Source organism: Notechis scutatus, chromosome 5 (assembly GCF_049901735.1).
Source record: "Notechis scutatus isolate UNSWTSFEM ecotype Mainland chromosome 5, rNotScu1.2, whole genome shotgun sequence".
NCBI classification, from domain to species: Eukaryota; Metazoa; Chordata; class Lepidosauria; order Squamata; family Elapidae; genus Notechis; species Notechis scutatus.
In genome coordinates, this window is record NC_142013.1 from 29,905,556 (window position 1) to 29,930,690 (window position 25,135).

General features: G+C 36.5%; 1 protein-coding gene across 1 annotated transcript; it reads left to right on the forward strand.

The window, feature by feature from the left end:
• Positions 1–3,720: 3,720 nt before the first annotated feature.
• On the forward strand, positions 3,721–24,292 carry DRD3 (dopamine receptor D3). The gene is given in 5 exon segments (XM_087967524.1): positions 3,721–3,813; positions 20,881–20,993; positions 20,995–21,239; positions 24,095–24,234; positions 24,236–24,292. Coding segments are annotated over 5 exon segments (648 nt in total).
• The last annotated feature ends 843 nt before the right edge of the window (positions 24,293–25,135 follow it).

Sequence of the window (25,135 nt, forward strand, 5' to 3'; positions counted from 1 at the left end):
GAACATAGTAAGACAACTTTAAATAGAAAGTTGTCCAGAAACAAATTGACTGACGTACTGTCCTGACATGGATTATGGTTACTACCACAGAACTCTGATGCATTGCATCTGAAGTTCACTCAATAGATCCCAAATGAAGGTTCCATTGATTGATTCTTCTTTCCTCTCTAAAAGGAGGCCCAGTTTCTCTTGGTCTCATGCCCCATGTGATCTGCCTCATTAGAAAATCTTGGCCATTTTTTCACCCAAGATGTAGGTTCTCCTGCAGGGAATAACAGCAGAATCTTTGAAGACCAGTAGGAGCCCATGAGCTTCAAGGAAGCAGCCATATGAAACAGATGCATGCATTCTCTACATACAAAGAATAGCTGTATCATTTACTCTGATCTTTCTAGGTATCCTTCTACTATATTGTTTGTTCAGATTCCTGGCGGAAGAAATGACCTTCCCCAAACACACTATATATGTCTGGATCACAGCTCAGTGAAAGGCAGATTTTGACTAACTGGAGAGAGAGAGAGAGAGACCATCCCTCCAAGGTTGCATAAGCCAGTGTATGAGCTCAGGTCAGTCAAAGGCAACCTAGGAAGGAACTGCCACTACTTTGCCCACCGTGATCTGGATATTTTGATTTAATTCCCATGAATCTACCTGCTTTCCCAGCCATTCTTCATCAATTCTATCACTCACTTTATCTGAGAGTGGTACCTGCATCAATAGTAGTAACTGTAAAATAGCTGGTATCTGGATCAATAGTAGTAACTGTGAATAGGTGGTACCTGGATCAATAGTAGTAACTGTAAAATAGCTGGTATCTGGATCAATAGTAGTAACTGTGAATAGCTGGTATCTGGATCAATAGTAGTAACTGTAAAATAGCTGGTATCTGGATCAATAGTAGTAACTGTGAATAGGTGGTACCTGGATCAATAGTAGTAACTGTAAAATAGCTGGTACCTGGATCAATAGTAGTAACTGTGAATAGGTGGTACCTGGATCAATAGTAGTAACTGTAAAATAGCTGGTATCTGGATCAATAGTAGTAACTGTGAATAGGTGGTACCTGGATCAATAGTAGTAACTGTAAAATAGCTGGTACCTGGATCAATAGTAGTAACTGTGAATAGGTGGTACCTGGATCAATAGTAGTAACTGTAAAATAGCTGGTATCTGGATCAATAGTAGTAACTGTGAATAGGTGGTACCTGGATCAATAGTAGTAACTGTAAAATAGCTGGTATCTGGATCAATAGTAGTAACTGTGAATAGGTGGTACCTGGATCAATAGTAGTAACTGTAAAATAGCTGGTATCTGGATCAATAGTAGTAACTGTGAATAGCTGGTACCTGGATCAATAGTAGTAACTGTAAAATAGCTGGTATCTGGATCAATAGTAGTAACTGTGAATAGGTGGTACCTGGATCAATAGTAGTAACTGTAAAATAGCTGGTATCTGGATCAATAGTAGTAACTGTGAGAGGGATCTTGGAGCAATCACTTAAATATGAGCCAGCATTGTCTGGCAGATGCCAAAAAAAACCAAGGGAGTCCTAGTCTACATTAACAAGAGGGTAGAATTAACATCATATGAAGTATTATTACCCCTTAATAATGCCTTGGTAAGACCATACTTGGAATATTTCATCCAGTTTTGGTTGCCATGGTATAAAAAAGATGTAGAGATTCTGGAAAGGGTGAAGAGAAGAGCTACAAAGATTATTAGTGGCGAAGTAAAACATATGAAGAACAGTTTCAGGAATTGGGTTTGTCTAGTCTAGTGAAAAGAAGGACTAGGGGTGACATGATAGCAGTGTTCCAGTATCTAAGGGGCTGCCACAAAGAAGAGGGGGGCTCAACCTACTTTACAAAGCACCTGAAGGTAGGATAAGAAGCACTGGATGGAAGCTGATCAAGGAGAAAACCAACCTAGAACTAAGGAGAAATTTCCTAACTGTGAGAGCAATTAGCCATTGGAACGACTTGCCTTCAAAAGTTGTATGTGCTTGTGTGGAATAGTATAGGATCTCCTGCTTGAGTAGGGGATTGACTAGAAGCCCTCCAAGGTCCCTCCCAGCTCTGTTATTCTATTCTGTTCAAATGATGGGCTTTCTCTAAGGTAGGCTCCCTCTTCCCCTCTTCCCTGAGGATTGTGCTATCCCAATGTTTGTTGCATATCACAATAACATCGGTAAAATTTCAGCATGCTTTTGAACCTAACTAATTGTGGGTAACTGTTATAGAAAATATTTAGCAAAGTATTTTTGCTTCATGGTATTTATATTGTTTCTATCTTACGACTTTAAAAGACTCTGTGTTTTGCAGTTACCTAGATAGAGTTCTTTTAGAGTGCAGTGAATTATAAATCCTGTTAATTAAAATATATAAATAAAAGCAAACTACTCAAGTTAGAATCCTTTCTGAACCTCCAATGCTGAGCAATTATTTCCGCCAGAATTCCAGGGGACCTAAACTCCCAGAAGGAGTCTGTACTCAAGGAGGTGAGCTGTCCCCACCCTTTTAGCTTTTCCAGCAGGGATTCAGTCTGCAATCCTTGAAACAGGACTAGGAATTTGGCTGGTGAGGTGACCCTCTATAGCAGGGTGTCAAATGTCATCACCGCGTTGTCACGTGACATATCAGGACTTCCCCTCCCCTTTGCTAAACGGAGCATAGGCATGGCCAGCACGTGATGCCTCCTGCCGTGGGCCAGGAATTTGACAGCCCTGCTCTATAGGGTCTCCGGCTTGAGCAGGGAGGTTGGACTATAGGATTTGCCTCTAGGTCCCTTCTAACTCTGTTATTCTATTCAGAAATTTTTTACGATTTTCCTCCTTTCAAGGTCTTCTTTTATTTCTTTCCATCGTTTATTTGAAACGTTTTGAAATCTGTCTGCATTTTATCCTATCAAATGAATTTCTAAATATTTCCCAAGAATGTTTGTTATTTCACAGTCATTCATTTGTTCACAAAATTTTCTTTCTCAGAAGTTAAGTTCCTTGGTATTATTTTTATTACACTGATTTTGCACCTGCAAAAGCAACCGAGATCTTTGATTACTTTAATTAGTTGCCATATGACCATCAGTCTGTCAAGGACATAGGAGTACTCATTTCAAAAGATCTAAGCCCCAGAGCTCGCTCTAACAGCATCGCCAAAAAGGCATTAAGAGTTGTTAACATAATTTTGCAAAGCTTCTTCTCTGGTAACATTGAACGACAAACCAGGGCATACAAAACCTTTGCCAGACCAATTCTCAAATACACCTCATCTGCCTGGAATCCACACTGTATAATAGACATTAATAAAATTGAACGAGTTCAGAGGTATTTCACGAGAAGAGTACTCCACTCCTCAGCTTGCAATAGAATACTTATGCCACCAGGCTTGAAATTTTGGACCTAGACAACTTATAACTACCTATGGTCTGACCTAAGCTTAGTACACACAGTTGTCTGCTTCAACGTCCTACCTGTCAATGACTACTTCAGCTTCAATCACAATAACACACCAGCAAACAATAGATACCAACTCAAAATACATCGCACCAAACTTGATTGCAGAAAATACGACTTCAGCAACAGAGTGGTCAATATGGAGCTTATACTCTGTGTAAGTTGATATGTTCCCAACACTTAGAGACCAAAAGATGTACAGGCAATGTGCACTGACAGATTCCTTCAGGCAAGTCCCCCCGCCCCCAACATTCATCTTATTCCAACATGCATCAACATCAGCTATATCCCATCCCCAGAGAACTAGCAGGATCAAATTATGAAAAGAAAATTGAAAATGTTGAGGAAACATATTTCCCTGTAATATTTTCAAGCTACTGGTTTAATACCCAGGCTGATGATCTGTACTGACTTGTTTAAAGAAAGTTATAAAATCCTTCTCATTTAGTATCATTCCATAGACATGGAATATGTCTATAGACATGGAATATATGGCCTGCAACCTTGTTATATCCATACTTGATTTACAAAATGATTTTTTTACAAGTAGCAACTATTTGTTTACATCAACTGATCTAAAAAATATCTAAGTCATTGGACCCAATGAGTATTTTGGTAAACAATTAAATACAAATTGTATTTTGACAGTGTCCATTACTCCCTGACAATGCATAGTGTCATATCTATTACTTGAACCCTGGTAAATTAATTACAAAACATGAAACTATTTTAGCATATTGTGAGCCATTTTAAGAACATTAATTCAACCACTGTATAGTAAAAAGGAATTAACTCTTCTGACATGCTTCTAAGAAAAAAGTATAATGAGAAAAAAAAACTTCTATGTATGCAGAAAAAAGTAATAGGATAAATAATACTTGTTAATCAATTAAGCTGATTTAGGATTTCTTAAGATTAGAGCTGAAATCAAGATTTGTGTAAGCAATCATCTTAATATATTTACAGAGTACAAAAGAACACCAGTTATTAAAGAAGAAAAAATCAGTAGCAAGAACTCTGCTGCTTTTGTGAATCAAATAGTTCATGATGACACAAAGGATATGGTTGTCACAGAGTCACAAGATCACATTCAGCTAGAAAGAACCTAACACAAAATATTTATTTTACTCATTTAAATCCATAACCAACTTGCTTTCTATAAAATCTATCAGCATATGGCAATACCAGTACTTTGTTTCAGCTCACAAGGTTAATAGGTTGAACCTGCTTAATGCTTGGGTGTTGAAAACTAGGGATTAGCAGGATCATATGTTAAACTAAGAAGTTTTTAAAAATCCACTTTCACATTGTTGCCAATATCACTAATGGACATGTCCATTAACTTCTTAAACATCAAATTCCAGCATTATTTAGGGCTTTATAAGTATAGTAAGTACCAGCAACTTCCATTGTGCCCAGGATAATGGTAGAAACAGTGATAATGTGTACATATCTTCCAAACACAAACATCACAGTTTTCTGCACAAGAACTTTGTATCTTTAAGTGCATCCCTTATAATAATCCAACGGAGATGTTTTGATGTCTACAGTATAAACACGACTTTTCCATTAATTTTCTTTTGGTTTCTGCCCCAACATTATACATCCCAACATTGCAAAACAATGACATCTTTCAATATTGTTTGAATGAATAGGATCCTAATTCCCAACAGAGTGGTAAATAAAGGCATTCTTTGTCATTTCTGTGCCTTTGATTAAAAAGCTATGAAGGGGTTTCTTGGGAAGGACCAAGTATTGACCAGTAAGAGAATAGAAAAGTTGCTCAAGGATCAAAGAAAATGGCTTTCATTGAGATCAAATTAAATGAACAAAATAAATAATATAATATTGCATATCACAGTTTTTAGTAAATATACTCCAGAGACAGTAAAAGCAAATATTCAATTTACAGCGAAGGTGCAAAGACAACTATAGTTTAATTGTATTTAATTAAGAAGACAGAGTGCTTGAAAAAGAACCAGCTTTAGTCTTTGGCTATTCTCTTTATAGCATGAATTGAAGTCTGTTCTTAATTCTGAAACAGGCTTTTTGCTCCACCAAGGACAAGTCACTAAATCACTTTTGATCTCAACTGCTCCATCTGTTGCTGGAATAGAATAGCTGAGAATCCCAATTTTGAAATTTCTGATTTTTTTTAAATAATGATAGATCTTTATTATTTCTGCAATTATAGACATTAAATACACTGCTCAAAAAATAAAGTGAACACTTAAACAACACAATGTAACTCCAAGTCAATCACACTTCTGTAAAATCAAACTGTCCACTTAGGTAACAACATTGATTGACAATCAATTTCACATGCTGTTGTGCAAATGGAATAGACAACAGGTGGAAAGCATAGGCATGTAGCAAGACATCCCCAATAAAGGAGTGGTTCTGCAGGTGGTGACCACAGACCACTTCTCAGTTCCTATGCTTTCTGGCTGATGGTTTGGTCACTTTGGAATGCTGGTGGTGCTTTCACTCTAGTGATAGCACGAAACGGAGTCTACAACCCACACAAGTGGCTCAGGTAGTGCAGCTCATCCAGGATGGCACATCAATGCGAGCTGTGGCAAGAAGGTTTGCTGTGTCTCTCAGCGTAGTGTCCAGAGCATGGAGGTGCTACCAGGAGACAGGCCAGTACTTCTGGATATGTGGAGGAGGCCATAGGAGGGCAACAACCCAGCATCAGGACCGCTACCTCCACCTTTGTGCAAGGAGGGACAGGGGGAGCACTGCCAGAGCCCTGCAAAATGACCTCCAGCGGGCCACAAATGTGCATGTGGCTGCTCAAACGGTCAGAAACAGATTCCCTGAGGGTGGTATGAGGGCCCAATGTCCACAGGTGGGGGTTGTGCTTACAGCCAACACCGTGCAGGACATTTGGCATTTGCCAGAGAACACCAAGATTGGCAAATTCGCCACTGGCACCTTGTGCTCTTCACAGATGAAACCAGGTTCACACTGAGCACATGAGACAGACGTGACAGGGTCTGGAGATGCCGTGGAGAATGTTCTGCTGCCTGCAACATCCTCCAGCATGACCGGTTTGGCAGTAGGTCAGTAATGGTGTGGGGTGGCATTTCTTTAGGGGGCCACACAGCTCTCCATGGGCTCGCCAGAGGTAGACTGCCATTAGCTACCGAGATGAGATCCTCAGACCCCTTGAGAGACCATATGCTGGTGCGGTTGGCCCTGGGTTCCTCCTAATGCAAGACAATGCTAGACCTCATGTGGCTGGAGTTGTCAGCAGTTCCTGTAAGATGAAGGCATTAATGCTATGGACTGGCCTGCCCATTCCCCAGACCTGAATCCAATTGAGCACATCTGGGACATCATGTCTCGCTCCATCCACCAATGCCACGTTGCACCACAGACTGTCCAGGAGTTGGGGGATGCTTTAGTCCAGGTGTGGGAGGAGATCCCTCAGGAGACCATCTGCCACCTCATCAGGAGCATGCCCAGGTGTTGTAGAGAGGTCATATAGGCACGTGGAGGCCACACACACACTACTGAGCCTCATTTTGACTTGTTTTAAGGACATTACATCAAAGTTGGATCAGCCTGTAGAGTTTTTTTCCACTTTAATTTTGAGTGTAACTCCAAATCCAGACCTCCATGGGTTGCTAAATTTGATTTCCATTGATAATTTTTGTGTGATTTTGTTGTCAGCACATTCAGCTAAGTATTTAATAAGAATATTTCATTCATTCAGATCTTGGATGTCTTATTTTTGTGTTCCCTTTATTTTTTTTGAGCAGTGTACTTTCAGCAGAACAGCTTTTCACTACTGCAGTAATCACCCCCTATTTTCAAGATTCTTCCTTTTATTATTTGCTTTCAATTGTATGCAGTCTAATAGAATAAAGCACAGACTGTAGATAATATAGATCAGTGGTCCCCAACCTTTTTGTACCAGGGACCGGTTTCAAGCAGAAACATTTTTCAAGGACCGGGGGAGGGGGGAGAGAGAATCCGACTTTGGTAGTTTGCTTGCAGACGTTTCATTACCTGACTAGGTAACATCTGATGTTGTTACCTAGTCGGGTAATAAAAGCGTCTGCCAGCAAACCACCAAGTTCAGGGAGCGCCTTGGTCCTGCCTCCCTCAGCCCCATCCCTCAGGTGTCTCCCTCCCTCCCTCCCTCCCTCAGGTGTCTGCCTCGTTCCTCTCTCAGTCACTCTATCGCTCCTACAGCAGCCCAAAAAGAAACTGCTTCAAAGAAGCCGGGGTGGGGGTGGGGTGGCTTTCCTGTCGCCACAGCTTCCCGAAGCGCCCGTTTCACCCCACCCGCCCGCCCGCCTGCTCGCGGTTCAATCCACAGTGCTCCGTTCTACCTGCCTGCCTGCCTGCCTTCTTCGTTTCGGAGCAGCTTCGGCTGATAAAAGAGGCGAATAGTTATTATTCTCAGCGAAGCTGCTCCCAAACAACCAGACAGGCAGGCAGGCAGAACGGAGCACTGTGGATTGAACCGCGAGCGGGCGGGCGGGCGGGGTGGGGTGAAGCGGGCACTTCGGGAAGCTGCGGCGACAGGAAAAGCCACCCAGCTTCTTTGAAGCAGTTTCTTCCTGGGCTGGTGGAGGAGCAAAGCGACTGAGAGAGCTGAGCCAGAGAGCAGGACAGGCTTGATTGCTTCCTCCCTCCCCTTCTTTCATTTGTGTCCTTGATCCCGATCCCAGCAGCATTCACCGAAGGCGAAGAAAGCCGCCATTTTTTTTAATTTTTTTTTCTTTGCGGCCCGGTAAAGAGTGCTCCACGGCCCGGTACCGGTCCGCGGCCCGGTGGTTGGGGACCCCTGATATAGATCGTCCTCATTTAGTCGCGGCCTCATTTAATACCTTTTGCAGTTATGACGGTAATAAAAAAAATTTTTTTCCAATCCACAAGCCTATAAAGCAAAGAAAGGTTAAAGTAAAATTGTAAGCATAGTCACAATTTAATTTTATTATTTACTTGTAATTTTAAAAGGGTAATAACACATCTGTCATCACAAAAAGCTAATTGAAAATCCCCCAACTTTTGATCCTATCTTGAATCACTTTCTTTACATGCTGGAGATTTTCCTGGACCAGCTTCCCAGATTTTGATCAGGACAAATCATTTTTTAAAAAAGTTGCTACAAGAAAGCAGAATGAAACATTCAGTATTTTCTTTCTTTGCATGGAGAAGGATGTTCTGTGAGAGGATTGGACTACAGACTCAGCTCCAAGCAATTCATATTAAGAATTCAATTGTCTGTTCCATTTTTATTATTTAAGCTTAGGGAAACGGAGGAACAACATTGACAGCTAACATTCCTATTAACTCACAGAGCAGATACAACCCAGGCAATTAAAAACTTTATCCATGCTGTTCATTTTGTTCATTATACTTGAGGGGACAACTCTAAAGAGAGGAGAAGTCTTGCCTTTACTTCTATTTCTGCCATTTATTTTTATGTGAATGTGGATTACAAATATTGCCACCAAATTATAATTTTGTCTTTTTACTATTGTGTTTTGTCTACATTCCCTATTTATCATACTTTTGATGGGAATAGTTCTAAGCAGATAGGATTGGCTTTCTGTTTACAAGCATACAAGTTCCACAAAAATATAATGAAAATAAATAAAAAGTCAATGGCACTGTGTATCATAACCACCAGTTCCAAGTAACTATTAAACAGCAGAGGAGAAAGACCTAACTTTTGATCTCTACAAGACAGTACCCACTAAACCAACCTCTCATCCCCTTAATCACCAATTGTGCCTTTAAGAGTGAGTAGACCAATATTCCCATTCATCACAGGCAATCAAAAAGGCTACCATGTACAATCATAGAAAACACTACTAAGACAGTTGTCCCTAATCTTTCCGGCAGTGCAGACCAGCACCAATGGCAGAGGTTGTGGGGGGAGATGGTTTCATGCATGCGCCTGACATTTGCACAAATGGAGCTTTGTGTGCTTACGTGCTTATTTGCCACTTGTGTGGTCCAATTCCCAATGGGCCATGGCCCAGCACCATGCAATAAATATTTTCTTGTCTCTGCCTTAATGCAATAAACAAATACTTGTTAAATAGCATTATTCTGCCTTAAAGTTTGTACTCCCACTGAAATGATTTTCTACATGTAAGCTACATTGTATTTTATATCAGTAAAAATTTACATATTATGTATAGAAAATGTTACACAACTGTGTCCATCTATACAACTACTTGTAACATTCCAATTTTGAGAATTTTTTTAATTTATTCAAATTTTAAATGTGTTTTAATTGTTTAATTCTAATTGTATTAAAATTAATTCTGATTTTAGAAAGACAGAAATGCTTATAGTGAATCTTTTTCTTTGAGAAACCACTGGTCTCCTTTAAAAAAGCAGGGGGGGAAATCATTTGAATTAAACCAGAAAATGTGAAGAAGTGATTCAGAACTTATCAGAATTCAACCTGAATTTGACTCATATCTGTCCATAGCTCAACACCACTTTAAATTGTGGCCTGTGAAAAGCAAAGGCAATATTTTGTTCACAGGTTGTAGCCTTTTCTTTAATTGCGGTGCTTCCTTAAGAAAACATGTTATTGTGAATTTGTATTCAGTAGGCATCCCAGCTAATGGATTTTAAAGACAACTGGTTTATGCATGTGTTAACAAAGACATGGCTCAGCTTGTCATATCTGAGGAGGGGAGACTGGTTGAGAATACAAGCAATATGTCAGAGAGGCTTATACTGTAAAGTTATAAGAAAGAGATTACATATAACCAGAATCTCATGGGAGTTGCTTGGAGAGGGGGAAACGTACAGCATGCTATCAGCACCAAGGACAGAGATATGAGCAGCTTGGTTGATGGTGGTTTACAGAGATCCTCAGAAAGATGCTTGGAAATTTGGGGGTATAAAATCAGATCCAGAGAGCTCCCATACTTCAAATACTATCTATAAAATTGTGAAATAGCTTGGAGGCAACATGGATGATGCCTGTTTTCTTACATACTTGCAATGATTTCACATCCTTGTGTTCTAGAGCCACATGAACCTACCATATTCTCTGCATTCTTTCACCGCGTAATCAGACCAAGAAGGGTAAGTCATGGTTTTAATGTTTTGCATTTTAATGCTGTTATTATGTTTTAGCATGCTGCCAACAGACACTTTCAAATATTAAGAAGCTTGAGACAAAAATATGATTAAAAGATAGAAAGCCAATAAGAGTCTATCTAGAAGGCAGATTTAAAAAAAAAAAACCTCAGTGGATGCACCCATAAAGAATATAGGAATATGAACAGATTCATTTTTTCCTCAATATTCTGACTTTCTTAATTGAGGAAAACCTTGAGTTTTAAAACAAATGTTTTCATCTTTCTAAAAGTAAATATCTGGAATTTTTTTTAAAAAATAGAAAAATACGTGTGTTTGGAAATGAAGTAAAAGTGAAAAGTGAGAGTGAAAGATAAAGAAATTATAAAGAAAGTCTGGGGCAATTAGTGAGCTTTTAATTGCAACTTTCAGCTAAAGGGGGAGGGGAAATCCCTCCCTCCCTATTGTCACAAATGTTCAAGAAATTTATTCTAAAAATCATGTAGGTTTTTCATTGGATCTGAAACCAGAAAAAGGTTAGCCAAGGTTACTCTTTCTGAATCATGGAAATGATGAGGAAGCAGAAAGCAAATAGTCCTTTTAATCAAATACTTTTGAGAGAGGAGGGGAGAGTGGGGGAGAGAAGGAGAGAGAGGGGGAGAGAGTGTGTGTGCTCAGATTCTGTAATGTCTTCTTCATGTCTTAACAAGATCAACTTTTCCTATTTTCAGAGAAAGCAGTCACAGCTTGCAGATGCTAAATTGGAGGAGGCAATCTTACCAATCTCTTCATTATTGCAGCTAAATCATTAAGAATAGCAACTAAATTCATTTAGAAGATGATCAAAGCTAAATTGAATATCTTCAGAAAATGATCATTAATTGATTGGGAACAAGAGCTTTTGAATATCTTGCTGTGCACCTCCTGCTGAATGCTGCCTTGAATTTACAGTTCATAGTATATAAGATGTCTGATTTCTTTGAAACTTTTAATAACTTTATTGAGATGCTTAGGAATCTGGAGGGAGGGAGGAATGATCCCTAGCATGGAATTTGCCATTTGCAGAGCTTCTGTATTCAGGTAGTCCTTGACTTCCAACTATTCTATAAGAGCCAAGGTGGCGCAGTGATTAGAATGCAGTACTGCAGGTTACTTCTGCTGACTGCTGGCTGCCAGCAGTTTGTCAATTCAATTCTCATCTGCTCGAGGTTGATTCAGCCTTCCATCCTTCTGAGGCGAGTAAAATGAGGAACCAGATTGTTGAGGGCAATATGCTGACTCTGTAAACTGCTTAGAGAGGACTGTAAAACACTGTGAAGCAGTATATATGTCTAAGTGCTATTGCTATTCATTTAGCAACTATTTGAAGTTACAAAGGCACTGAAAAAAGTGACAACCAGACCTCATCACCTTCATAGCATCCCTACCACAATGACATCATCAAAATTTGGGTGCCTTGCAACCAGCATTTGCAAACATATTTATCATTGTGCAGAATCATGGAGTCACATGATCACCATTTGCACCCTTTTAAGTCAGCTTCCAACAAGCAAAGTCAATGAGGGAAACTGGATTCACTGATTCAATGATTTGCTTAAAAATTGTGGCAAAAAAGGTTTCAAAATTGGGTTTTCCATAGCAGCCTAGAGTAAAGCAATGATAGGATTCTACATGAATAGACTATCAAGCAGTCAATAAATTATCTGGAAAACACAACTTTTGTGTCCTTCAGTGTTTGAAAGCATCCCAGTATTTAGAAGCATTCCAAGATTATGGTCTTATGAAACATATCATATCATATAAATCTATATTATTTACAAATCCACGAACAAGAAATAAAATGATTTTTAATAAAACTATGTTCTCACTGTTCCTCAGTCTCTATTTTCAAAATGTTCAGCAAACAAGGCCACTGAAAAGATGGAAACTGTTATAGTCAATGGAGGCTGAGCTATCCATGTTTGAACATTTTGAAATTTAATTATTTTACAGCTGTAATGTGTGTGTGTGTGTGTTATTTCATACAAACTTTTAAACAGATATCACTGTTTTGCAGATCTCCTTCATCATAATGGGGATGGAATCCCTCAGCTCTCCAAATTTTATCATATAAGCCATAAATTGGCAGAATAACTTTAGCAAAATTGGATTACCACAGCTTCATGCTTACTTTGTCCTCTTTTCCTCCATCTTGATTTTAGTCATTGTTTTTTTGGAATATCCAAGTCTGCCTAGCAGTTCTGAGGAAATGGAACTTGCAAACTACTACCAGCTACCTTGTGATAAGCCTAGCAATAGCAGACCTGCTGGTGGCCATTGTAGTGATGCCACGGGTGGTATATCTTGAGGTGTGTAAAACTCTGGGTGCTGGTATGTGGAAATCACTTGATATACTCTCAACATTTATTTCAATTCCCTTAAACCAAATAGTGAGTACTGTAATCCAAAATGTTTTTTTCTTCAAATTCAGCAATTATGAAATTACTAACAAAAATATTACTTGCAGATCATATGGTTAGGGTTAAATTGATCTAGCAAAGGAATATTTGGGATATACCATAACTTCCTAATATATAAAATTGATGAGCTACATGGAAATACATGCTAGATAAATAATGATGAATATGCTGGGTAGTTACATAATAATTATCCCATCATACTATTCGAACTTCACAGTCCAGTTCACTAAATAGTAAGAACTGTAGGAGCACAAAGAATACTAAAGACATGTTAGCAAGGCTTTGGAATGAAGTCACTGGAATTCTGCATTAATTTCTCAAATATGTAATTTATAATGAAGATTCAGACCATTATAATTTTAGCTGGTACTATTTACCCATTAGATTACTAGAAGGAGTTATAACTGAACTATATGTAGAATTCCAACTAAATCTAATCATGCCTACATCTCTCCCCAATAAAGTTCAGCTTGCCTCAGAAAACACTAGTGATCAGTACCAACTTATCAAGCTCAATCTTTAGTAGGTTCGCTTTGCAACTTTTACCTTACAAAGGTTGTTTACCCTTATAATACTTTTTTTTTCAATCTTTGGCTTCCCTGACTTCACAATAGTTCTTATCGTTATGTGAATGCAGTAATGTTGACTATAATAGGATTTTTAAAATAAGTTTTCTTTTAATGTACAGGATTCAGCATATGTGTTCCTGACAGCACATTTACATAAAGCAAGGTTCTTCAAACTTGGCAAATTTAAGACTTGTGGACTTCAACTCCCAGAATTCCTGAGCTAACATGACTGGAGGAGGAATTCTGGGAGTTGAAGTCCACAAATCTTAAAGCTGTCAAGTTTGAAGATGCCTGAAAAGAAACAACTAATGTTTAATTTCTGAAGTATATTGATAGAAGGCATGGAGATTTGTCAGCAAAAAGCCTTCTCCCTTGGCTTCACATTATCTTTGTAGTCCATGTCCTGCTTGATGTCTTTAGCTATAAGTTATAAGGCACTTAGGTCCCAGTGTGTTGAAGGTATGCCTTTCTTCCGTTCCAACATGAGATTGCTATATGAAAAACTGCTACCACTGAGTGTTGATATTCTTAAGTCCCATATAATTCAATGATTTTAAAATGACAAGTTATGTTAAGGTGGTACACTGCAGTCATACTGAACACCTGATCATATGAGCTGACAGCATATAAGTTCAATAAATCAATTAAATAGCACTTTTAATTTCTTCATCAGTCATTCTCTAATTGATGCTTTCATATATGTTGGTCCATTAACTAAGAATTCTGCAATTTGAATATCCAATGTAGATGGGGAGTTGGGGGAAGATAATTGATAATTAAACAGTGGCAAATAAGATTTCAGAAAGAAATCTGCCCATCTCTCCAATAAGACAACTCTGGGCAGCTTGTATGCAAAGAACTGTAAGCAAAACATGGGTTTTTCTTTGGGCTCAACAGAGCAAATCATTTTTAGCATCTTTTCAAGTTGCATAGATGCCATATTTTTGGAATTTGGTTGTCCTCAATCTTAGCTAGTATGGCCTTTAAGAATTCTGAGAGTTAAGGATTTCTGGAAAAGATAGAGAAAAAGCAGAGCCAATTACCACCGCAAAGAAAAAGGAACTGGTGAGTAGAATGGTTTCTTGGAATCTCTCTGGATAAGAAGAGGATAGGAGCACACACAGGTGCTCTGGAAAGCTGCTTCTTACAAGGAGACCTCAGAATGGAGGCTTTAGGCAGATTTAAGTGCTAGGAGATGATGAGATTAGCCATTTTACTTAAATGAGAGACTACGTTCACAAATCTCACTCACTGATCATTTTTTGAAAATGCTCATTAACTATTTCTAAACTATCAGAAATCTTCAAAGTCACAAGTTTGAAAATCCAGTTCAATCCTGAACAAAAGAAAATTTTAATTATAGCTTAGGAATTTAAAGCATTTGAAATAAACAAAAAAAGCTAAATAAAATTTTATCTTAGAAAGTTATAAATAGACTAAAGTCCCAGGTAAATTTGGAATATTGAAACATTTACTATAAGATTTTGAAATTAATTATAAAGACAAACAGCTTTTCATGGAAAATAGATATTATTTTGGTATTTACAAGATATAGCCAAGATAAACAATTTCATATTTCAGAAAGTGGACATTAAAGGAAACTAAAGATTTTAGGTAGAGAAAAGATTTACAAACCTATAAGATGGTGCAGAACATTATAACAATGAAAATACTGAAGAAGACTTTTGAAGAATAGAGCTAGAAATTGATAGCCACAATATCTAAAGTGTCAGCAGTGATGTCTGCTTTTATGGATATTCCATGTCCAAAACTTATTATTGAAGAAATGACAGATGTAGAACATATTTTATCTGACAAGATAGTGATGGTTTAAAAAGTGGATTTTTAACTCATAGGCCAAGGGAATGACATAGAAAATGATATTTAATTGGATTTACAAAAGAATCTGGCTGAGGTTTTAAAACATAAAAGAGAAATACAAAAGATAAACCAAAAGAGTGAACTTGATAATTTTTTCCTGTTGGATTTATAAAAGAGGTTTGTTAAAGAGCTCTATATGATAGGACAAGAAATAATTGAAGAGAAACTGAATCTTATGACAATATTTAAATTAAGACAGAAGTAAAAGGAAGAAATATAACATTGGTTTATTTCATCAAGATTAAAATAAGATATGTTATTACTTCTGGAAACACTTTTAGGCATGTTCTCCTGACACTAGGACTGAAAATATGATCGTTTATGGATTTGTTTATAGATAAGACATGGGATATAGGATGAAGAGATAACCTCAAAGGGGGTTACTAATTTTTTCAACTTGTGGTGAAGTTTGGAAGTCATTTTTTATATACATTTCTTTTTCCCTTTTTCATTTTTATTTGTCTCTGTCTTTTCTCTCGTCTTTTTATTTTTGCTTTTTCATTTGATTTTCTACTGCTTTCTACTTTTTATCTTTCAGTTAATTTGGATTAAATTTTACTATTATAATCAAAATTTATAATAAAATTATATATAAGAATTCTGGGAGCTGATATGTTTGAAGGTCATCAGAACATATGCATTTTAATAAGAATCCCACACTTTTTTTCCCTGAAACATTAATTAAAAGATAACTTAAAGTCTTATATTGCTGATAGGCAACCTAATACAAATGCTGATGGTTAATTATTCATATCATGTCACAGTAGCTCAAAATAAAAAAATGAAATAGTATAATGCAAATCCAATTATGTTTGCACAATGAAACGTGCACCAATATACTAAACTGTTCTGGAAAAGAAATTATCTTTGTAAAATTGCTGAAAAGCCATAAAGTGGATTGACAAAGGGAAAAGAACTCTTGTGAATATAAGTGGGGATATTAACGGAGAATAAGATCTGATTTAAAGGCTGTAATCTACTGTAAACCAGAACATCTTTCATCTCAAGAATTCAAAGCATTGAATTGTTATCAGGTCCTTTTTACTTACCTCTGAAGAGGGGAGTGGTGCTAAGCTTTTAACATTCAATAATTGGTAAGAGAAGATTATGCTTTAGTTAATCTCTTATTCAAAATAAGTTACTGAATCTTTTTTTAAAAAAATTGGAAATAATCAGTAAGAAATGTTTAGTAGATATATTTAGAGGAGCTTGCATAGCTATGTCTGCTAATGTTTTAATATAAAAGATAAAAAGTGACTTTACTTTATTCTGAAATATTTTATGTCTATGGACAGTGAACATTTGAAACACCATCCTTTCTCTAGCTACAGATTTAGAAATAAATGAGCTAAAAGAGAATACCACATATAATCATATGCCAGTGAACTATAGAAATAAAAGATACGTTACAAGATGCTGCATTTGAAAGTAAACATTTCCTACAACTGTTCTAGGTAGTGATCCTCATAGAAATCCTCATTTAGAAAAGTACTAGGTTGTTTTGTTAATACTAATGTTCTACAGTCCAAAACACTGCTTTTTGAACAGAAACTGAGATTTTTAAAAATGACAATACTTAATTTTGTAATATGAGGCTATAGAAAATAATTCTAGATACGGATTATGAATATTAGTCTGACTATTGATGTTTTATCTTGTCTATGAAACATGGATGAAAATATCTTCAGTTTATTGTCGAGGCTTTTTCTATATTTTACATCTCCAATCCATTAGATAGTGTATTTTGCCAAGAGTTGAAGAAGTAGTACCCATGACTAGGACATTTGTGAATGACATATATAAATATGGAGAGGTCTTCTCCAGGGAACATACGAAACAGTCATTTAAATGGTGAACCACATACAATATGTCTTGCCTTGATATTAGAACAGCACGTAACCCACGTACAATGCAAGATTTATTAATCTAACACCAATTGATGGGCTATAAATGGTAGTTATTGGGATTTGGAATTTGACAAAAATGATATCTTTTGTCTTAGCAATCTGCAAAATCTTCATTCCTCTTTAAATCTGATCAGATTCATTCATTAGAATTCATGACAGTATAAATGGTTGCTGAGAGGGTTCTATGACAATTTGCCACAGACAACTCATCATCACCAACTCATTATGACCATCTCACCATAGCCAACTTGCCACAGCCAACTCACCATGGCCAGCTCACTATGATAATCTCACCATAGCCAACTTGCCACGGCCAACTTGCTGCAGGACAACTCACCACAGCCAACTCACCACAGGATAACTTACTATAGGACAAGAGTTACACAAATATCAAAGAAATGGTGGAATAGAATCATTAAAGAATGGATGCAAATGGAGGGACAAAATGAAATGTAAATGACAAAAATTAAAACATTTGTTTATTTTAAATAATTAAATTGAATTGTAAAATTGTTCCACAGCAAGTTACCCCATGGCGAATTGGCCATGACCAGTTGTCGCACAGTTGGTTATGGCAAGTTGGCTGCAGCGAATTGGCCATGGCAAGTTGTCTCATTCCATGCTGAGTATAACACTTCTTTTAAGTAACAGTATTTTTTTTTTTAGAAAAATATAATCCTTTTTGTAATGTATGTATTAGAATAAAACGTTATCCATAAATATGGAAAAGTTCATACTTGAAAGATGACAAAAATTGACTAAATTAATATGGCAATGAATTAAGTAATTAAGACTTTAAATGGAAGTGATATCTTGGTTAACTGTACTACAAATTAATCTCTTGTGGCTCTGATTTGTATTTTTCTAAAAACAGATTACAATAAAAATGGACAGATATATGATTGATGTGAGATAATGTATGAAAGTCACTGTTTTTAAAATTACAGTGATACTTTGCTAAACTCGGAGTTTGGCATCGTTCAGTGTGGGAACTCACTTATTATACATTAGCATTAACCATTAATTAAACCATTAAGTTTCTTCTACAAACATGGATAAAAATCTTGGTCTTCTGTTTTGGTCTTAGTACATGATGAAAGTACACAGTCTTAGTACATGATGAAAAAGTCTCCTTACTTTTTTAAAATCTCTCCAGAGGCAGAGCGCTGAGGCAGAATACAAAGATAGAGACTCAGGCTCTCAGGCTTATGCTTCCTCAGACTTGCATATAACACCCACGGCACTCCAAACCCCTGTTTAAAAGCCCCATCTGAGAGGAATGATTTCTTCAGCAATGTGAAACATTGTCAAATAAATACTGTTTCTTTTAACATTCTAGTCTTATTTCTCATTTTGTGAAGGAAACATTCTATTTACTGTTTTAGATTTATAATCCTAAATGACATTATTGCAGTACTAAAATCTCAGTTTGAAACACAGAATATCATTGGCAATAATCTCAGACTGCCTGCCTCAGGCAATTTAATGAAGAAGAGATGATGGATATTTTTGACAGCAGCTGTTAAAGTTTTGTTATGAACTTTATAATTGGTAATAACACTAGAGACACAAAGTGTTGAGAATACTTGCATTTTAAATATCAGAGTTACTAGCCCTGTGCTGATGCATTAAAGATCCCCATCGTCAACAACACTTTCTGGGTCTATATATATATATAGATCTTTGGTTATTCGGGTTTTCTCCCGCGTAAGATTGGAAGTATCTAGGCAACGTTTCGATGAAGTCTCATTCATCATCTTCAGGCTTCTGTCTTCAGCTCTGAGAAGCACAGAGCTGAAGACAGAAGCCTGAAGATGATGAATGAGACTTCATCGAAACGTTGCCTAGATACTTCCAATCTTACACGGGAGAAACCCAAATAACTAAAGATCCACATACAAATACCCGCGAGAACCTCAGAAAATATATATATATATATATATGGCCTTCAGCTTTGTTCGGGTATTTTCCCACGTCATAGTAGTGGTGCTTTTAAAGTTGTAGCAACGTTTCAGCAGAATCTCATCTGCCATCATCAGGCTTCTGTATTGTGTCCGTCTGTGAGTCAGACTTTTACAGTGGTTTCAGATTTAAATTTGGGGCAGCCTATTGCTGTGCCAGAATGGTTTTTTCCATTTCCCAGCTTCCTAACTAATGATAGCCGTCCATTTACCCGAAGCCAAGCTGCACTAAAGGCCTCCAATAAAGTAACACAATGCTGCCAGCCAATCAAGATACAAAAAGAGCCAAAAAACAGACAGAAGATATTAGAGACACCAATCAAGCAGAACACAGCAAACTCCAAGACCAATAAACACAGACCAAGACTCCCAACCAATCAGGATGAAGAAAAAACCATTCTGGCACAGCAATAGGCTGCCCCAAATTTAAATCTGAAACCACTGTAAAAGTCTGACTCACAGACAGACACAATACAGAAGCCTGATGATGGCAGATGAGATTCTGCTGAAACGTTGCTACAACTTTAAAAGCACCACTACTATGACGTGGGAAAATACCCGAACAAAGCTGAAGGCCATACATGTAAGTACCCCGAAAACTTAAGAAAACATATACATATACATATACATATACATATACATATACATATACATATATACATATATACATATATACATATATACATATATACATATATACATATATACATATATACATATATACATATATACATATATATATACATATACATATACATATACATATACATATACATATACATATACATATACATATACATATACATATACATATACATATATATATATATATATATATATATATATATATATATATATATATATTAATTAATTTAATTTAATTTAAATTAATTAATATTAATTTAAAAAAGCCAAAACTTTGGACATGAGAAATGTATTATCAAAGGTTACAGTTAATTTTATATGATTTCTTTTAAAATATGTATATTAAGAAAAAAAAGTGTGCAATTATTCAGCATTGTCTTAAATGGTTGCAAAAGATCACCAAAGACAGCTATAGAGTTTGCATTGGCCCCTAAGGCCAGGAATGTATCTGACTAGATCTATGCCCCTTTCTGTTTAACAAAAGGAAGTTTGTTTTTTATGACTGGGGAAAATATATACTGTGCATCACTTTTGCTCTTAGCAAGAGCAAAAAGGCAAGGTCTACAGTGAAGTTCTTTTTCTATTGGTGGCACTTGTTAAGCAACCAGAAAGAGATTTTTGTCTCTTTTGGAGATGAACTTTACAATTAAATAAGAGAAAATTATCCAGGTCATTCTCTTGGTATTTCCCTTTGATTTTAAAACTTTAGACAATTTCTTTTGTAAATTCAGTGAAACATCCTTTCCAGAGTCATTCTCTTGGTCTCTCAGTTGTAAATATACTGCTGATGCCATCTCTATCTTGTCAGATAAATGTTCTACATCTGTCATTGCTTTAATAACTTTTTTGGACATAGTGTATTTGTAGAAGCAGACATCATCACTGACATTATTGATTGTAGCTACTAATTTCCATTTTTAAAGGTATTCTTCTTAAGTAGCTTTTAATTTTCTTGTCTTTTTGTATATAACAACCTACAGGGAGAAAAGCTTTGTACAAGAATCCTCCAGATGCTGTTTCATGTTGCTTGGTGCTAAAATGTTGTTGTCTATTGAAAAAAGTATCTGACACCCAAAAATTTACCAGTATATTGCAGCTTTCGCCAAGAAATTTCCTTCTCCAGCAGAGGGGATAAACAAACTGATGAATTAAACATAAGGAATAAAAACAAGGAACAAAACTTAAACGTGCACAGGTTCAGCAATGGCAAAACAAAAACATTTTTGAAGCTACCATAATGACACTGCTCAATGCAATTTAGAAAAAGAAAAGCCACTTAAATGCTAGCTATTGTTCTTAGTAAGTAGGTTTCCACTTTTTTAGAAATGTAAAATTCTACTCTATATCAGTATATAAATATCCCCTGACCAGTCATGTCCAACTCTAGAGGGTGATGCTCATCTCAATTTCTTAGCTGAGGGAGCCAGCATTGTCTGAAGACACTTCTGTGGTTATGTAGCCAACATGACTATACACCAAGCATACAGAATACTGTTACCTTCTCACCAAAGTGATACCTATTTATCTACTCGCATTTGCATGCCTTTGAACTGCTAGGTTAGCAGGATCTACAGTAAGTAACAAGAGCTCGCCCTGTTGTGTGGTGCTCAGATCTTGAACCTAGGCTATCAGCTTCTTTAAACACTGAGCCATTGCATGTCCCTCCCCCCATATCAGTATATAGCATATTGCTACTACCGTGGTATGAAATTACATATTACTCATAGTTTTGTGCTATGTCTTTGGATGAAAAATGTAAAGACGTGTAAGAATGGTGTTAGACCAAGTTAAAACAAGAAGAGACTATAGATGTCAGCCAATGTGGTATATGAAATAATATAACAGAATCATGACTTCTATGACTCACCAGAAACAACCTCTCATAACAAGGGATGATTCTTACAACCAAGAGGTAGTTCTAAAAGAAAAGATGGTTTTTTTATGTATGTATGATGTATGTATGTATGTATGTATGTATGTATGTATGTATGTCAATTGCTTACAAGATAATAGGTATAAGTAAAAACATAGTTATGAATACCTGGATACATATAAGAAAAATAAAAAAAATAAAAGAAACAATAGGACAGGGACGGCAGGCACGTTGGTGTGCTTATGCACACCCCCTACAGACCTCTTAGGAAAGGGGTGAGGTCAATAGTAGACAGTCTAAGGTAAAGTTTTTGGTTCCCATACATAAAGATAATGCAATGGAATTCTAGTGAAAAATGTTCACATACTGCATGAGAAGACCAGGCTGGAACTGGAAAAACCATGTCAGAAGTTGTAAATATCAATGGTATCAAGCTTGGTCTTGGTTTCACATGGCAGAAGCCTTTTAGATATAATTCTGCAAGAGTGGAATCTTTATTGTAGACAAGAATGAAGACTTTAAGCCTGATATAAATTGTTTTTACAGCAGAAAAAAAATCAGTTTAAGCTCTCCGCATCTTCTTCCTGACTTTCTCATTAATAGAGTTCAGCTGGATAGTTGAGATATATTTTTTTGGTTGTCATTCTGCCAGCTTCGGCCTTTACAACTGAAGTACCTCAGAGCTATCGTGTAGAACTGTGCCTTACATGAGTTGTCCTGGAGTTGAACAGTGTCTACATTCAATAAATAACAAACTTTATAATCCTCATGTGACATTAGTAGATGGCATCTGAATGCTTAAAAATTTTTAAAATCACCCAAAACTGACAAGATAATCAAGGTTTGTGTAAGCCAGAGGTCTCCAAATTTGGCAACTTTAAGACTTGTGGACTTCAACTCCCAGAATTCCTCAGCCAGCATAGCTAGCTGAGGAATTCTGGGAGTTGAAGTCCACAAGTCTTAAAGTTGCCAAATTTGGGGACCCCTGGTATAAGCTGTTTCCATATGAAATCTCCTATGATTTGACTAGATGACTAAATTATTGATCGTCAAAATAATTTCAATATTATTTTTCATGTTTAAACATTTTTAAAATTAAATGTGTACATTGTTTAAAAATAAGAACTTTTTAAAATATGCAATATTTTGATTATATTTTTAAAAGTTATATTTTGGCACCCATAAGATGGTGTGAAATTGTACAATGGAACCACTTCAAAACAGGTGACTAAGGCTTATTTTAAGAAAAAGTAGATATAGCAGTTTATGAAGCCAAAGTATATATAATAATTAATACTGTTTTTGGATCAAGTTTTTTTCTCCATTTTGTTTCCAATCATAGAGAAAAAAATAACCACATATGTGTTTTCTCAGTTTAGATTACCAAGAAATACCTTGCTTCAAAGGGGAATAAATTAGCAACAAAATAACTCACATTTAAATAGTTTTTTCCATTATCTTTTAAAAGTAAATTTACTGAATGTTAGCTAAAATTATATTTAGTTTTATTATTGCTAGCTTCCATGTGTGTTAATAAGATATGTGAACAGACAGTCAAGGATCTCCAAGTATTTTCTAGAATAATGTGTAGTTAGCTTAAAAACAGACATAATTAATTTGACCTTGTTCAGGGGTGGGATTCTACCAGTTCGCACCTATTCGCTAAAACCAGTTGTTAACATTCTAAGCAGTTCAGAGAACCAGTTGTTAAAAGAAATTACTGGCCTAATTCTGTAAGGAAGGCAGGAAGGAAACATTCTGGTGTTGCTTACAGAAACTGCCTCTCCATTAACCCTTATTACATTCTTGGCAGGACTAGACTTCCTGTCTCAGGAACTTCTCTGGAGTTTTTTTCCCCTCCTTTGCTGGTACTTTGCTTGTGTGGAGTGACCAAAGTTACAATGGCACTGAAAAAAGTGACTTATGGCCGTTTTTCACATTTACGACTGTTGCAGCATCCCCACAGTCATGAGAGGCCAGGCGAGGAGATGCGTGCCTCGATGTGATATTAAGTGGGCCATGCCCAGCCAATAACATGACCACCAAGCACTTCCACCCAGTCACATGACCACCAAGCTATGCCCACCAACTAAACCACGCCCACAGAACTGGTTGTTAAAAAAATTGAATCCCACCCCTGACCTTGTTCACTTATTGTCTTCAGAGTGGCAGCTTGCCTTTAGATAAGTGCCTTTAGATTTATGTGAATGAAGATTTAAATCCACAATTAAACACTACTGAGCAAAAATATGTTGCTTTCTCATTTTCTTTTATATCCTAGGGACTTTTATAGTCTCCTGACTGCCTTTCTTTGTGACACACATATTGAATAATCATTGTCAAGCCTGCCATGTCTCCCCAGAACTCTACAGTGTTACCACTTGGCTTGGTTAAATCAACAGTGGCCTGAAACCTATCATCTAAAACCACCTTCAACAATGAGTTCTGTAAAGCTTTCCTTAAGATTCTGTACTGCTAAAAATTTGGGGAGTGCTTTGTATTCCTTGCAGGAACAGGAAAGGAAGGTATAACTGAGATTGATTTGTTCATCAGGATGAATTTTCTGTTATGTGGGAAATAGTTTTATAATAGTGAGATTCATTAATTTTGCTCTATGTGGTAGAGAAAAGTCCTCTAAATTGCAGTACCACAATATTTGGTATTGTAAAAAATTTTCATTAGTTACAGAGTTCAAGGGACACAATTTGATTAGCACAGCCAGTGCCCTGGAATTTGCATCCCTGGCAAACACAATATTTTAATGAATGCAATATGTAATATTATTATGATTGCTTGTTGAGCACTTTAATAGAATTACACTTTAAGATATCTCCTAGCATAAATATTTAGGGTTGATATTCAGGTTATTTGCCACTTAAAATGGGAAGCTGTTTTTCTTCACTTTGTTCACTTTTCCTTCTACATGCATATTCCATAAACTTCTTCAGTACCATCATTGAATGCCTACAACATCAGGCTGAAGATCCTGTGAATCTTTACTCCATAACCACCTTATAATGTATCATTGTGACGACACTTTCATAGAGACACATATAGAACCATTGGTCAAACAGACAAATTACTCTAAAGACTTTTTCCTGAAGTACAATGGACTAGGTTCATGTTAATAAATCCACTTGTCCCAATCCACCAACCAAATTAGCTACTTCTTTTCATAAAAAGAAGTCATTGTAATTACTTGTAATATATTTACTAGGTCAAGAAATATAATTCAAACAGTAAAATGTTATTTGGATTGTGGATACATAGGACTTATCAAAACAACTTGAAACCAAAAGTATCTTTTCCCAAGACTGAAGGA